At 37.7% G+C, this 17,117-nt stretch overlaps 1 protein-coding gene across 1 annotated transcript in view; it reads left to right on the top strand.

The window, feature by feature from the left end:
- Window positions 1-17,117, top strand: part of LOC123976743 (glutamate receptor ionotropic, NMDA 2D-like) — a 198,403-nt gene that overhangs the window by 164,002 nt on the left and 17,284 nt on the right. Inside the window, exons 8-10 of the mRNA XM_046059091.1 lie at window positions 3,349-3,554; window positions 6,715-6,883; window positions 14,594-14,747. Of these exons, the coding sequence (XP_045915047.1) occupies window positions 3,349-3,554; window positions 6,715-6,883; window positions 14,594-14,747 (529 nt within the window). The remainder of the gene's footprint in view (window positions 1-3,348; window positions 3,555-6,714; window positions 6,884-14,593; window positions 14,748-17,117) is intronic.

Raw genomic sequence — 17,117 nt, 5'->3', positions numbered from 1 at the left:
AAAATATTATTAATTGATTAGGAATGAGAGATAGTGAGCGGCAGATCGTGACGGTGAAAGTTAGCGGAGGAAGTTACTTAGTAAGTTGTCCGTCTGGCAGAACATGTGCAGTGTAGGTCACAGTGTGTCCGTTAAGTCAAAGTATTTTTCCGCAACTAGCTAACATGTCCCCTGTAAAGCACGTTTTTGGCTGCAATGTAACATTAGCTAAATTAGTAACAGAGTAATGTTAATTAGTTGCGTGTCATTACTACATAACTTGTCAAGGAACTGAACACCAGGTTCAAGCTAAACTGGTGTCCTGCTCGCATACTGTACATCCTGATAGTTAAGTTATATTTAAGTTACCAGAGGAGTCTCACAACTGGTTGTTAAAGGAAGGACACTGGTGACCAGGAGTAGCTGAGGCTAGTAAAGTAAATCAGGGATGTAAACTAGTCCTTTTAAGCAATTGAGGAGACGTTTCTTTGTGATTTTAATGTGCAAATTAAATGCTTAATAAATATCCAGAAATCACATAGAAAAAAAGATGCATCAAGATGGATCAACGCCCTCTGAATTGTAATCAAACTGAATCGTGAGGTGCCATTAGATTCTCATTCCTACTGCACAAACAGTATTCCCGTTGTCCTTAATTAATGTCCTTTAATGCATTTTGTGAAGCGGTTGTCTCCAATTGTCCACTGCATCAGTTAGGGCCTGTCCGTAGGCTCGCCATTCATCCGTGACAACATCTGAGCCTCTTCTTACATGATGTTATATGGTTGGCAACAGGTCTTCTCTTGAGCGATCTCTCGCCACCATGAGAAGGAGTTTCCTTGATGTAATTATGATGTTTTTTTTCCTGCGCAAAATTTGGGTCACTTTACTTAAAGCAAACAATTACGTGTTAGAAGTTCATATAATTTGTTCATATGGTATTATGTCCACCTGTAATATATTATACAGGGATGGACATTTTAACACACGCAAAACAAAGACATGCTATATAACATTAAACATTACTATAAGCTATTATTCCATTTTATATCTCTAATTCTAAATTGTAACTAAAGTATATTTATAACGAGGCAGAGTCGATGGTTGTAACGTACAATAGAACATGGTCGGAGATTCTTGGCGCACATTGATATAAACTGGTATTACTATTAGCTATAAAAAATTAAATCAAAAGGTCATAATACGTTATGAACTTTGCTATAGCGCCTAATGCATGTTTGTAAGTGATTATAGCAATTGTTATAATGTCTTATGGATGCATTACATCGTGTAATAAATGTATGCATAAGTCATTATAGCCATGACCTTCAGAGAAAGTGTTACTCTCTCTTCTAGTTTATACATTGCTGAAGTTTTAATGATACACAAACATAGTAAATCATTATGTTGGTGCAACAGAGTCCTAGTCCCCACAATGTTAACCAAGGATCAATTTAAATTCAGGGTATGGGTTAAGTTCTAGGGAAGGTATTATGTCAATCAGATTCCTTACAAGTGTATAAGTAGAAATGAATGTGTCTCATTTCTTATGAAAAAGGTTAACCAATTTCTTTAAGTTTAAGAATTTGTCTTAGAGAGAGGAATTATGTCAAAACTGAGGTATGGGTTGGCCAGAAGCATGTGGTGAAGGTTAAAGTTTAGGTAAGTCTATAAACATTGTCCTCACAAGAAACAAAACCTGTTTTTTGTGTACATAAAGAGGCTTTGCATGTTTTTTTTGTTGTTTTTTTTCATAAATTCCACCAGCCAAGTCTGGCACCATCAGGGAGATCCACAGGAGAATTGTTTGTATGCAAACGACATCTAAATATATGACTCCACAGCTACAAGATGACAAAATACCTGACAGAATTGCTCTGTTGTAGTTGCACATCCATCCAGTAACATCCTCGATGTTGTGTTGTCAATGTGAACAGATTTGTTTACACATGTATGTGTCACTGTGACACAGTAAACTGTCTCGTCTTTAGTGTCAGTCTCTCCTCCAAAATTCCATATTTTAGCATGAAAACACTCAGCTCGGTTAACATGAACAAGCTGCTCATAATACAACACAACCAATACAAAGACATACTGTGCAGCTGCCCTACATCCAGGGGTGTACTGGGACTGAAATTCAGCCCGGGACTTTGAGACCGAGAGGCCTTTGATGCGAGCGCCATGTGGGGGCAGGGGGAAGGATTTTTTGCAGTTATTTTAATATATAGTGTTGTACTTGTATACAGTAAATTTCATTATGATGAAGACCTTCAAGAAACTTTTTATGACACCTGTTTCTTAAGTTTGTCTAAGCAAGGCACCACTGCACTGAACAAGACCACGTAAGGTAAGCCAGGATCAGTCAGAATGCTAAAATATTTAAATATAATCAAAAACTACAATGCAGTCTCATTAAATAGAACAGTGTGTATGTGTGTGCATAAAAATCAAATCCCTCATCTTCAGCTCTGAGTAGGCCTGTAGGCTTGTAATGATTGTACAGCTACTTTTGAATGTCAAGAACATTTGTAATAAATATAACTAACAATAATACATTTTCTTTTTCTATATATGGATGATTGCCTAGCTACACCTGCAAGCTGCCCCTGTACCTGTCACTGTTTCTGGTTCCATTGTCCTTCTCCCCCTGCTGCTTCTCTTCCTCGTCCTTCTCCTACAGCTCCTCCTGTACCTCCACCTCTTCCTTCTTTCCTCAACTGTTGCTATTGTTGCTGTTGTATAATATAGCCTATATGCCTATACATAAATGCACATATAAATAATCTCAGGTTATAATAAATGCATTACTTATCAGTGCCTGTGCTGGGTCTGTCACAGCACCTTTCCACCACGGAAGAGGTTGGTTAATTAGGCAGCTGACCAGCCAGCCATCGCGGCCGCGGATCATTTCAAGTTGAAGATAAGAAAACACCGGCTCTTGAACACCGGCCGGTTCGGTCTGAAATGGGCCAGCCGTTCGGGAATGTTTCCAAAATTCCCGATGGATTTGAAACATAACTGTGCTGGAAAAGCCTGCAGGTGTAGGGGGAAGGGAAAAGAAGCACAGGCTTGACCTAAGACTCATCAGTGATAATCAACAATAATGTTAATAGACAGAAAGTTACACTTAAACCTACACAAAACCTAGTTACTTGTTTGTTAGAAACAAACAAGATCCAAACTTAAAAAATATGAATGAAATGAATGATAAAACAATAACAGCAATTCATACAACAGTTGTTAAAGTGAAACTTATTAAGAGATTTTCATACATTTTACTTTTAGAAATGTGATAAGCAGACCTTGAGCCACTGTTGCCCAAGACCTGAAGCCCTGAGCATATGTGATTGTGTGTTTATGCCCATCCAGGTTGGCTGGTGGGAGAACGGCCACTTGCGTCTGCGTTACCATCCCTGGTCTCGTTATGGCTCCTTCCTGAAACCTCTGGATGACTCCCAACACCTCCGGGTGGTAACTTTGGAGGAGAGGCCCTTTGTCATCGTGGAACCGGCTGACCCGGGCACTAGCTCCTGCATCCGAGACTCTGTACCCTGTCGAATGCCTGTCAACACCAGGTAACACACCACAGCCCTTAGATAGGAAACATAGCTATAAACAAACTGCTGTAAGGTTCCTTTCTCAATGGTTGGCCTGTGCATTTTTATTTTTCATAATAAAATGAACGGTGTAGGTAATTATGAATATAATTGTTTATATACTTACACCCAAAACAATTCAAAATTATGCAAGTATTTTTAAGGTGTTACTTTAGTTCAGATTTTTTCTATGATTGTGCATATAAAAAAATTTGCACCAAAATTACACTTACATGCTCTCAAATATACATAGACAAAGAGAAAGGTCCTTCCTCTACATTAGCATACCTCACTTGGTGATATAAATCAGTGGTTTTTCAACAATATTTGCCCATTATGAAGCAAAATGTCACATTCACACTTCTTTCATCACCACAGTGGTTGTTTGATTTAACTGATACAGAGAGGATGGTGAGAGGCTGTGAAATGATTTTGCATTATAAATGCTAAAGCAGCAGTGCAATTTCAATAAGTGTGAATGGAGTTGAAATATACTTTTGTAACTCACCAAAGAGAGTGGCAGGGCAAGATGACCTGCAATATATTATGGGCATTAAGCGGAGAGAAACAGAATAATATATATTTCAAATGTTCTATCCAAGAAGGGACTGAAATAGTTTTATACTGAACAGGAGGTGCTTTAGTATATAACAACTGATTTCTAACCGTGATATCTCCTAGTACTTTGTCCTCTAAATCCTTATCAGCCTTTAGTGGGAAGTAGAAAAGAAGTTTCAAAAAGTGGTTAGATAGAGACCATCATGAAACCAGAAGGGTCCAGGCTCTGATTCATTGTGAAATCATTACAAATATCCCAGGGAGGAAATTAAGTTTCCTTACAGGAGTTATAGACACTTTAAAAGTCATGTAGTATCACTTAAAGCATGTAATTAAGAGCAAGGAATGATTTTGTTACAGCTGTTATTTAAAACTATAATATATACTTGATACCACACGGCAAAGTAAGGTTAATTGTCATTTAATCATTCCAGATGATCATGACTTGATCCTGATAAAAAAAACAATCGATTTTTAATCAGGAAGCAAGAGATCCCTGCTGCATTCCTACCAACACTTGAAAAAATATTGGGAACCACATATGTCCTAATAGATAGCAACAACATGATACAATTGATAACTGAGGATAACTTGTGTCCTTTGTAATTAGTTTTTCTCCGGTTTCATTTATGAATAAGGTTTATTTGAGACAAAGTAAGTCAGGGAGAGATAGAAAGACAGAGAGCGAGTGTGTGAGTATGCTACGGGCTCCTGGCCTATTCCAGATAAGCTTCCTTCCTGCCAGCACATGACCTGGCCAATGGGATGATTACGAGTTCATCCTCCATCAATTTTATAGGCTGAGAGGAAGTTTTCTCTCTTGTTAATCAACCTACTTTGACCCAGGTTTTTTTTTCCTTAAGTGATCTTTTTGCTAACTTCCTTGTCTTTCTCCTTATCGTATTTCTTATATATTATTTATATTTTATGTACTTCATGTTTAATTGATTTGTTATCTTTTTTTTACACAGCAGACAAAGCTTATCTCCTCTGATGTTGCTGTAGTGCAGTGGCTAAGATGTTCATGCCTTTATTTTGTTCATGATTTGTTTGTTTAATGCTTAAAATTAACATGCATATAAATTACTGGGCCCCGCGACCCCCGCAGGATAAGCGGTTGACGATGGATGGATGGATGGATGGATGGATAAATTACTGGGGCACAACCAAGCATTTAAACTAAACTGCCTTTTACTCTCAATATTAACAACAATCATTCAGCACATTGTTTCCATTAAAAAAGCTCTGATAAACCTATTGAATGCTACCTGCTCAGCACCAAACGGTAGACAGGCAGTTGGCAGCTAGCTGGTGGAGCATTTAGTGGCGAAAAAAACTACATATTGCTCATGCAGGATCATGCTATGTAAGTAAATGGTTAAATAAATAAAATGACATTATGTCAATGTGACATTATTTACATGAGGAGAATCATGGCTGTCACATAAAAAATGTCAACATGAAAACTGCTTGTTACTCAAAATGTCACAATAACACAATAGTTTTAGAAAAATATCTTTACAACTATGTGAAAATGTTTAATTAGTACACAGGGATTAAGCATCCTAACCTCAAAAGTTTGATGTGACTTTGATTTAGTAAAAAACTATTTGTGTTGCTAGGTAAGGGTAACTCTCAGCAAGGGGTTACCATAGCTTACTGTATCAGGGACTTGAATGGGCACTTTGTATGGACAGCTGCCGGAGCCACTTGACTGATCTAAATGCACTTGGATTTCCGTATGTGTAACCCGCTCATGGGGCTGTCAGGGTGAAGTGTTCACTAGAGGAAGCCTCAGAAAAAAGAGGCATTCAGAGGCCTTTGCCAACTCATTCAAAAGTAAACTAATCTTTTAGCATCATCATTCAACCTCACTTAGTCAGCCATAAATACTAAACTATAATCATCCAACTTACTTACTTACTAATCCAACAATACTCACTTAATGTGCACATGATGACGCATATGTATGTATATATGTGTTTTCCTTTATGTTTTTGTATATTTTGCTAAACTACTCATTGACTGTTTCAATTGTATGTTTGTAAAGCTTATTCTCACTTCTATATGTTTTTGTGTGTTCTGCTAATGTTGCTCATTGCTGTGTTTATTGTATGTACAGCTCTTTAAGGCATGCTTGGTGATATTGCATTATAAGAAACTCTGACTTGACTTCACTTGTAGAACATTTTCAGATTTGAGCATCCAAGGGCACACAATTGAGTTTAATTCTGTTTTAAAAATGCATCTCGTTTCTCCTGAGCTCTCTGACCTGTCAAGTATTACCTCTCCAAACATAACAGCCCAAACTGTCAGTATCGATCCACTCACAGTCCCTCGCCAATAATTCATACCCTCCTTAACTTCTTCTGTTCTTCCTCTGTTACATTCTCTGTGTCTCTCAGGTACTCACCTGTTCATTTTCTCACTCCCCTAGCAGCAGAGAATCTTTCTTTTTCAATTTCTATAAAAGCCAAGCAGCCTATCAAGGTCAACGTGTCCTTGGTAAAATATCTTGAAATCTTATAAAAAGCATGTTAACTATCTCACCTATCTGTCTTTTCTCACATCATCTCCTTAGTTTGGTGGTGGATGGCACCGGGCCCATGAAGCACTGCTGCAAAGGTTTCTGCATCGATGTCCTCAAGAGACTGGCAAAGATTGTGGGTTTCACCTATGACCTTTATCTGGTGACCAATGGGAGGCATGGGAAGAACATTGATGGGGAGTGGAACGGCATGGTTGGAGAGGTGAGGATCTGAATGTTAATTTCAATGTTTGAATACAACAACAAAAACAACAACAACAACAACAACAATCTTTATTTATAGAGCACTTTTCAAAACCATGTTACCAAGTCAAGCAAAGACAATAAAACACATCAACACAGTAAAAGCAGAAAGAAACTAACTAAATAAAATACAGTTAAAAGAAAATAAACAAATAAAATCTATTAGAATCAGGAAAGCTGTCCTGAAGTTTATTTTAAGAAGGGATTTAAAAGAGTTCACTGACTCAGTCCCCCTGATTTCCTCGGGCAGGCTGTTTCAGAGCTTCAGGGCCCTGACTGCAGAACAAATATAATCGGTATATACCTCTAATTTAAACAGACATTGTATTTGTGGAAAACTGGCTTGTTGGTGAACTCTCCAGCTCAGTAAAAAATAAATATAGCAACTAAAAGCAAACTGGAAGTTGCCTTTTTTCAAACCTTTGAAGGATTAATTGTAAAGAAAATTAAAAGTAACCTCAGTCTAATGTAATATAATCTGAGTAAATATGTAGTGTTTTGCTAATGCTTTCCATTATTGATTATAAACCTTGATGAGGTACAGTAGCTAATAATTAACTGTAATCAAAATCAAGACAATACATGACAAGGTGTCTAGATATACAAAAATAACAGTAAGACGGTATGTTGTGATTTGTTACTGGGAGTGTTTTATTGCTATTATGACATGGCTGCTTATGACTGACAAAAAGAGAATCTTTGTCAAATCATTGTCTGTTGTATAAAGATTGTTTGTTGTCAGTTTAACCCATGGTCAAGGCCATTTCACTAGTGAGAGATGACAACTGTAGCAAGGTTACATGCAGTTTACAGTTTTTCTCCTTTGCTTAAACACTATAAGCAGGCTTTTGAAATAAAATTTCAAAACCAAAACTCCATTTTTAAAAAAAACACACCCTTTTCCCTAAACTCTACATACAAATTGAAGTCATTTCCAATTGCCTCCACCATGTGGTCATTGAGAAAACACTAACATCCGATATTGTTCACTCAATCAGCACAGGTTCACCTCAATTAGCACACAACTACCCAGGTGGAAACACAGTCAAAAGTGATAACACACCAATTGGAAGCTTCAGTTGATAGATAAAAGGTCCAGAGTCAGTTCATTCAGTTTTGGAACAATGGATCCTGAGAAATCTGAGGTGGAAGAGAAAGAAGAGGAACAGTAGGAGTTGGAGGAGGAGATAGGATAGGAGGAAGATGAGGAGGTGGAGGAGGAGGTGAGATCAAATATCTCTGGCCTGTCCCAGACCAAAGACAGGGTGCTAGGGCAGAATAATTTGTTGTTTGGTATGTTGTACTGTACAGCACACTAAGAAATGAAAAATGTGTGCAAATGTGCCAATGTATACATTTGTTATTTCTTTTGTGTTCATCATGTGAAAAGGTTTTTGAGGGGTATAACGAAGGTTATGATATGGTAACCCGAGTTCTATAAGCACAATTTAGGGACACTGCTATTTATACGTCTCGCGCGTATCGGTAGTGACGTCCTATTGGTCGGCTACGTGCACGGTAAAATTTCAGTGAGCAAGTGCGTACGTGTGATTGGAGGAGGTAGTACCCATAGAGTCCAGTAGAGGGCGGAGCCTGTGTGAGATAGAACCACAAGCAATATTACTAATAACCAATTTTTGTAGCATTGTTATGAATTTATCTCACCAGTGTGTAAAACTGTGTTGTAGTGTGTGTGTTCCAGAGGGCTTGTGTTTTATGTCTGAGGCCAAAGTTTGGTTTTTCAGAAAGACTGAATGGTTTTGAGTGGAGAGCTTTATTTTGACCTGAAAATGGGATGTTTGGGGAATTGGTTGAGAAGTTATGGATTTGTGTTTAGAGTTTTGAGACAAAGAGGCATAATGTCAGGTGGTGGGTCGGTGATGGGGCAGTGGATAAGACACATGCCTTTGCTGTGAGAGACCTGGGTACGAATTCATTGTGACACACCAACGTGTCCCTGAGCAAGACACCTTGTTGCTCCAGTGGTCCACTCTTACTCCAGAGGCGTGCGACCTCTGACAATTGTAAGTCGCTCTGGATAAAAGCATCAGCAAAAATTAATAAATGTCAAGAAATGTGTTTAAGGAGTCGAGAAAAACTGTATTACCAATCGTAAATCTGCGTGTTAAGTATGGAGCTGGAGCCTATTCATTTAAACTCTCAAAGCTAAATGTACAAAAAATGGCCATTCATTAGCATTTATAGGCAATACAGAACTTGCAGCGAACGAATAAACATCACAGTGACAGTAACATGGGTAAGAGATTAAATGGAAGTTTATAAAAATATGTGTTCAGTTGGGACTTAAAAGAAGACACAGCTCGTAAAACTGCATTTCCTCTGGGAGTTTATTCTAAAGTTTAGCAGCCCATATCACAAACAGACCGTGACCCTTTTTTGTGTGTGTCTCAGTGAGATATTGTAGCGATGTTTTTAATTCTCCACTTTTCCTGTATAGTAGCGTCTTCGTTTTTCTCATTCAGTTTTTTTTTTTTTTTTTTCTCTTTTGTTGTGTTTACAAAAAGGGGGTTTGATTCGAGGGCTCCTGTGAAATTCTTTTTATCCTGCCTCAAATCCTTTAAAACGCGCCCCAGTGAGAGAGGATTGGACCCAAATCGAAGAAGAAGAGAGAAAATATGGAGGGAGGCTGTCTGAAAGATTAGTGTTGCAGAAACTGTGAGAGTGATGGAGAGAGCGAGAGGGAGAGAGAGAACAACACAGACTCTGACACTGTACATAACTGTGTGTGTGTGTGTGTCTTTGTGTGACAGATACTGCTGTTTCTATGATGTCAATCCCCCTCTGGTGGCTGGATTAATGAAGTTGGTTTGACATGGAGTGAGACAGGGGATGCAAATTATCACCATGTGGGTGTGCCTGGTTTTGTACTATTATCTTTGTGAGGACCAGTTTTAGTTTTATACCTGTAGAGTGAAGACATTGTTGAAAAGTTAGGGCATTTTTTATGGTTGGGCGACATAGACCAAAAATTCACATCCCGGTACTGTTAGGCTGACTATATAAAATGTATATCTGTATTTTCTGCTAAGTTTGCTGGGGTGGCTCGGTTTTAGCGTGCATGTTTTTATTGTTTAGAGTAGCTTTTTTCTTATTTCACCGTTTTAATTATCCTTCATTCTCCACCTTATTTAAGTTTCACTCACTTATTGAATCTGCCTCCTTCAGTTCTCTTCACACTCACAGACCTAACGTAGCCTACCTGTGCTGCAGACACATCGGTGTGCCCTGCTGCTTTCCGTCTCTCCCTGTATGTCCACTCCGGTGACTCCTCCGAATAAATAGAACTCGTCATCGACATAGGGCGAAAGGCCGGGTACACCCTGGACAGGTCGCCAATCCATGGCAGGGTCTAGTCTTCAGTATAAACATAAATATAAAAAGGGACAGCATAAAATTCATGAAAGTACTGTAATGAATAAATCCCAGAGAGCTTCCGTTGCCATTATAACAAAGGTAAATAGAGAACTCACAGGATTCAAACCCGTGTCTGTCTCAATAGAGAACATTCACTAGCTCAGCCATTTATCACACTGAGTTATTCTCAAGACTTTGGTATCATTTGTGGCCAAGGGATTCATGATAGTGTTAAAGTGTTGGAACGAAGATACTTGCAGATTATACCTATTTTACGGAAAGTCTTGTAATCGCTAATAGTTCTTAAAAGTTACAGCCTATATTTAGGATAAATAAAACGATTATGTTATATATTATTTATATTGTTGATTTCATTAATACTATTGTTGATATTTTATTTTTGTTATTGCCGGTATGACTATAATATGAAAAGCATAAATAATAAATTAGCATATTAATGTCAGTTGATATCGGTCACAACAAGGCAGAATATGCAATGTTTTGTGAGTTTTGTGCTGTGAAAAATAGGCTACACCTGGAAACATGTTCGGACTATGTTGGTTCCAATCCAAGTTAGTTCAAACCATGGTGGTACCAACAAGCTATGACTGTTTTCGGAAACGGTTTGGGAAAAAGGTTAACGCGCTACAGCAAACTTCCTAAATGTTGAACTCGTTCTGCATGGTTGTGATTGTTGATTAAGTTAGCACTTAGCATGGACAAGTTAGAGACTAACCCCCACTATAGAGCATTCTTCTTTCACATGGATTTAATGAATGAGAACAACATAGCATAATGAAACTGCTGTAACTATAATTATTATTATACTAGTGGTAAGCTATATAGTATACTATTATCTGAAATTAGAATTAATACACTAATATAAACTCTGATCTAAACTTAACAAGACAGAAAATGGTTTTATTTGTGAATCAGTTGAATTGTTGAATCTCAATAAGCTGCTGAAATGTTACAAATAAGCCAACTAAACAATCTGCAGGCAGATCTTAGCCAAATAAAGTGTAACCTATAAATATATGTGTTATTCTAACATGTTTTTTTTTAAAAATGTTATAATATCGTACTAGTAATAAGTTATACTAGCTACTCCTCCAGGTGAGTGGAGCCTCTGCAGTGGGCAGATATAAATTTAACCAAAGGCAGGGTGTCATTGTCTGAGTGCTGCCTCTAGCCGCCTTTTGTTGAGAATCACACGCTCCCCTTGTTCTGTTTTACTAAAATTAATGTAGTAATATAAATACACATTGCCATGGTGCCACCAATTACTTGAATCCCCCCCCAGCCCAAACCTTCCACCCTCTGCGGGTGTCCGCCTGCCTCCTGCCCCAACTGTCCTCTACTTTGAAAACAAAAATGTGGTCACCCTAAGTATTTAAACTAGGATGTACCATGTACGTACAGTGCAATTTATTAGAAATAAAACATATTCTAGTCATAATTTGGCCACCTGTGGTTTAAGATTTCATGTTTAGTTTTATATATTTATGTTACTAACGGACTCCCAATTCACAACAATTTGTCAAAAACCACTGTCCATTTACTGAGAATTAATTGTAATTGTAAACACTAGTTTCACACATCAACGTTGCAGGCCTTGGGGAGCACCACTGCATGTGAAAAAGAGTTTTATTAATCTATTTGTGGGGTCTGAAAAATGTTTCTGATAAGATCAAACTGGACGTCCTGGATCAAATGTGATGTTTCACCGGTGCCTGAACTTTTGTGTGTGCTGTGTACTCATCTGGCTTAGATTATTTAATTAATTAAAAGATCAGAAAGTACAATATGTCTGGTGTCACTAAAAAGGAGAAAACGCAAGTAGTTCAAACAGACCAAGCAGTTCTTGAAGTTTGAATGCTCAAAGTATAAATCCAGCTTTAGGGTTAGGGTTTTGGTGGGTCACACATGTTACCCGTGTGTGTTCAGATGCGTTTCTCTGTGTGAATGAATATGTGTGTTTGCATGAGTGAGAATAAGTGTGTCTATGTGTCTGTGTGCATCCATGTGTGTGTTAACATCAACCCAAAACTCTCCTGATGGCACTGTTTACAGGGTTTCTGTCTCAGATAGACCTCAGAGATGCAGGTGGTCCCTCTCTCTCTGTCTCTCGCTCAGTTCCCAGCTGCCTCCTGCCCAGCTTCTGTCACTAACTCATTAAGTTGCTTAATTGTGGCGGCAGACAAACAAGTGTGCACAGGGACAGCTGATTCTGTGTGAAAACTGTTATATCTCACGTCCTCCTGTCCTTGGATGTTTCCTGCTGCCTGCGGCTGTAATTGTTTTTATCCAAACTATTTTGTTGTGAATATACAAAAGATAGCACCATTTTTGTTTTTCTTGTGCATTGCCCTTTTAACCTCGGCTGCCCTCCCCTTTTTCTCTAAACTTCCATTTTATTCTTTTCTATTAACTAAACTCCTTTCATATCCTGACAAGGTTAAATTTCACCAAGGCTAATGGATCCACCTTCCTCAGATGTTTTTATTGTCCTTGCGCCTCCAAAGCATACACTTAGACAATCACTTTTGCTATTTCTCAGAATGTCATTCAGCCATACAGTTTTTGTCCTTCTTCCTTACTGAATGCCTCCCAATAAGGCAGTAATTTCCTACGTCCTTAACATTTTCTCATCCTCAACTATGAATCATCCTTATGTAATATTTTTTGTTCCCAGTAAGAAGTATGTGCTGTGCAGCGATGAAGCACTTCGTGAATAGGAGTGTCACAGGTGTTGCTTTCAAAATTAGCTGTATAAGAATATTTGAAATGACCTAGTTGAAATAAATGGAATAATTATCATGGGTTGATTGATCTTGGCAGGCAGAGAACAACTAATCACGGTATCAAAAGTGTAAAACTTGTGTGTAATCATCACACTCTTGTAGAAATGTACTTTAAAGTTTCTCAGTTGGCTTGGAGACATACGATTGATTTTGCAAAGTAAACTTTAGTTCATCATATTCTTCCTGCATTTATCTAGAGAAGGTTGATAGAGGTCCCACGTTGTTTCAGCAAATTTAAACTTAAATATCACATTGAACATTTAGTTTTATTTAATTATACTATGTCATTATGTTATGATGTAATTTCATGGCAATGCAATATAAACCATGAATTTTTTACCTGTGTGTACCTTTTACCTTGTATTAGAAAAACCCTCCAGCTAAATGCTCTGTAATCCATAACATAACTTAACTTTTTAATGTACAAGAAAGCCAAATTTGCCCCTTATTTGATTTACTTTATCACATTTTTACGTGCTTGCTTAGCTTTGCTACAGCTTATGGATTAAAATGTTGCCTATAATTGAAAGAATTTTCAGAAGCAAACTTAAACTCAGATTTCTTATATTCTCACCAGCATGTAAACATGCCACACATACAGTAAGATTTTTCAATTACACCTGCTCTATTAACTGCATTACTAAGCTAAACTAATCTTGATAAAGATATGACCACATTACCATTACTTTTTGATTGGTATGTGATAATTCGGAAGTACATCAACACAACAATGAATCAATGAGGACTGAACTCTTAAAATGTCAACTGAGAAAGAGGTCTGTAAGCATTGTGGCTTTAAGAGCCTTTTTAAAGGCGTCTCAGCGGTTTCTGGTGAGCGGCTACAGAGTATTTTGTCTTCACAGACTTTTGGGGCCAGGCCAGGACTCAGACTAATGAACTCTGGTCAGTAGCCAGCTTCTCCAACCTCCCCAGTCCCTCGACCGCAGTCAAGTAACCTCTGTTTCCTGCCAGGTGAAACACGACAGAGCTGTGCCTCCTCACCTTCTGACCACCTGAGCCTCATTTACAGCTGTCGGAAGAGCTCTGAGGAGGAACACAGCCCGGTTTCATGCTGCATGCCGCATGCTGAGACAAAGGAAAACTCTGAAACACACTCGAATTAACATCCAGCTCACTGACAAAGCCTAAGTATTTTTTCAAACAGCAGTGAGGAAGAGTGCTTTGGATTTTTCCTTCCAAATACTCTGCTCTGCACTTCTATACACAGCGCTGTCTTAAGGCAACCCTTTGTAGGGGGGTGTGGAGTTCAAAAATGTTATCATTTTTTTCAGGAATTAAATAAAAGGGTACACAGTACACATAAAAGAGGGGAAAGACAAAGTCAATGCAGGACAACAATAGCAGTGATTTGACACATAATTTTTAAAAAATGTTGTGTTTGGTAAAAATATCCTTTAAAACTTTTTTGTCCCACAAAACTTTTTTGAGTCCCACAAAATTGTTCTAACTCAAGGTGTCCTGTTTTTCAGGTGGTGTCCAACAGGGCTGACATGGCCATCGGTTCTCTCACCATTAACGAAGAGAGGTCAGAGGTCGTAGAGTTCTCCGTTCCTTTCGTGGAGACTGGCATCAGTGTCATGGTTTCTCGCAGCAATGGCACCGTATCGCCTTCTGCTTTCCTTGGTGAGTTTGCGTCTTGAGTTACATTCACTTGTGCCATTTTCTAAAGTATGCATTTATCTGAAGAGACTCAAAATGGCCATTATTAAATGATTGAGTAAACATGTAGTGAAGTATAATAAAGTGACAAATAATATCTGTTTAATCACAGCCTTAAAAATAAATCCAGGATGAGGTCTATAAATTACACTTACACAGTTTTTAGTTAAGCTATGTCTGTGACTGTGAGACAAACATTAGGTAGTACTAGTTCAAAGAAAACCTTCCGTGATTATTCCAAGACCCAGAATACTCCTCTACACAGCATATACATTTGAATATGAAAACCCTGGATTATACTGTATGTGTGTGTGTGTGTGTGTGTGTGTAAGTCTAATAAAATAAGTCCAATATAAAGAATAAAAACATATACTTAAAATTCCAACTTGATTTAGATCAAGGTAATTCAAGGTATATGTATTTCATATGTAAAAACTCACTGAGCTGCCCCAGCTAGTTGATTTACATGTTGTGCGCTCTCTCTCTCTCTCTCTCTCTCTCTCTCTCTCTGTGTCCTACTTACTGTGTTTGTGTTTTTGAATCAAACCAAAAGGGAATTTCACTGTTTTATTTTCGGCATTGTTGTGATCTTACTTTCTCTTGCAGGTTTCGGTATGCAGTCAATTCTTACTTCAACCAAATCAATTCCAAGTTATACATGGAATATCCCACATATTTTGACAAACTAGGGGAAGTGTTATTGGAAAAAATACATAAACACATGCTGAGACAACTACTTACAGTGATCTAGTGGCTGTCCTTTACTGAGGGATAATGTTGAAGAATAAAGAGCTTCCAAAGTATTGACCTGCTGTTAAGCCAGTGTGGAAAACTTTCTAAATCCACTTTATTGACCAAGTGTTTACGAGAAGTAAAGGTTTCAGCACAAAACAAAATGATTGAACTCATGACAAAGAACAAAAATTATTTTTACATTACAAAAACGACTGCAGCATCCTCAGGTATGATGTTGTCTTAATGGAGGTGATCATTTGTGACTACAGTTGTTGTCTTTTGGAGTTATGGTTTTGAAATTTTAGTGCTTATTAATCACAAATGGCTGTGGAGCCCAGTAGAGCTACTCATTGGCCAACAGATCAGACTGTGGTTGTACTGAGCCACTTCCAGTTGTGAATATGTGTAACTGAGTGTGAACAAGGAAATAGCATTGATCTCAGCAATTTTTTCTTGTTAAATAAAGTTATAAAACAAAAGTTGATCCATGACTTAAAATGCTACTTGTCTTGTGGCTCTTGCATTCCAGTTTATATTCTGCGACTGTGGTTGCAATAGATTTCTATCTCAAGATTTGTTAAACATTGCATGACGGTGTTTTCAGATAGAAGCGTGAAAATTCAAAAAATGGCATTTATTGTTCATGTTTAAAATCACTGTAACCTTTTAGCTCTTGTGCAATTAATGTTTTCACACTTATTCAGCATGTGAAGTGTATGAAAAACATGTGGTTATGTGGTTTCATGATATGAAATTGCTGGTTGTGATGTCTTACATGTCACATGTATCCACATCATGTGAATTTATTGTACTGTATGTGGAGTGTCCAAAAGGCATATGGAATAAGTGAACTTTCCACATTTAAAATTATATTCTACACATAATAAATATGTGCTTTTTTGGAAGGGTGAAAAGACACCACTTGTCAGCAAAATGGACCCAGAAATGGAAGAAACCTCATAATAAGCAGTGTTGAAGTGTTACAGATTAGATTATTTCCTTTAACCTGAAGATGTAGGCCTTTGAAGAGGTAGAATAATGAACTACAACAGCCCTGATAAATAACATAACATAACCCTATACTGTATGTTATGACAGTAATATAATTATATGTAATGATCCTCAACTATTTAAGAGGCCTTTCTGACTTGCGTTTGTCTCACACTTGAAAAGGTTCATACTCATGGCTTTGCATCTCAAAGCAAAGCTGCCAACCCAGACTTTAGCGTTGATATTCTCAGTATCCAAATGAGCTTCCACAGAGAAACATAGGGGATATTTTTTTTTATTATTATTATTTTAAATAAAGTATCTGTCTTTTTTAAAGTTGGCCTCTCCAAAGATAACACCTCTTAATTTACAAATCTTCTTAGACTAATTCCAGACATTTCCAAGCATGAAGAGATGGAAAGATGAGAGCAGGAGGAAGCTGGAGGCAGAGATAAATTAAAACAAAGAAAGAAGGATAAAGATTGTGAGAGAGAGACAGAGAGCGAGAGAGATGGTTACCCAGAGAGAGAATCTTGTCATGTACCAATATAAACCAAACACAAAAGACTGAGGGAGAGGTTGAGTGGCTTTGATAGAGAGAGAGATAGA

This window comes from Micropterus dolomieu, linkage group LG09 (assembly GCF_021292245.1).
Source record: "Micropterus dolomieu isolate WLL.071019.BEF.003 ecotype Adirondacks linkage group LG09, ASM2129224v1, whole genome shotgun sequence".
NCBI lineage: Eukaryota > Metazoa > Chordata > Actinopteri > Centrarchiformes > Centrarchidae > Micropterus > Micropterus dolomieu.
The sequence above is the reverse complement of the archived record's forward strand: the minus strand, read 5'-3'. Positions and strand labels throughout refer to the sequence as shown.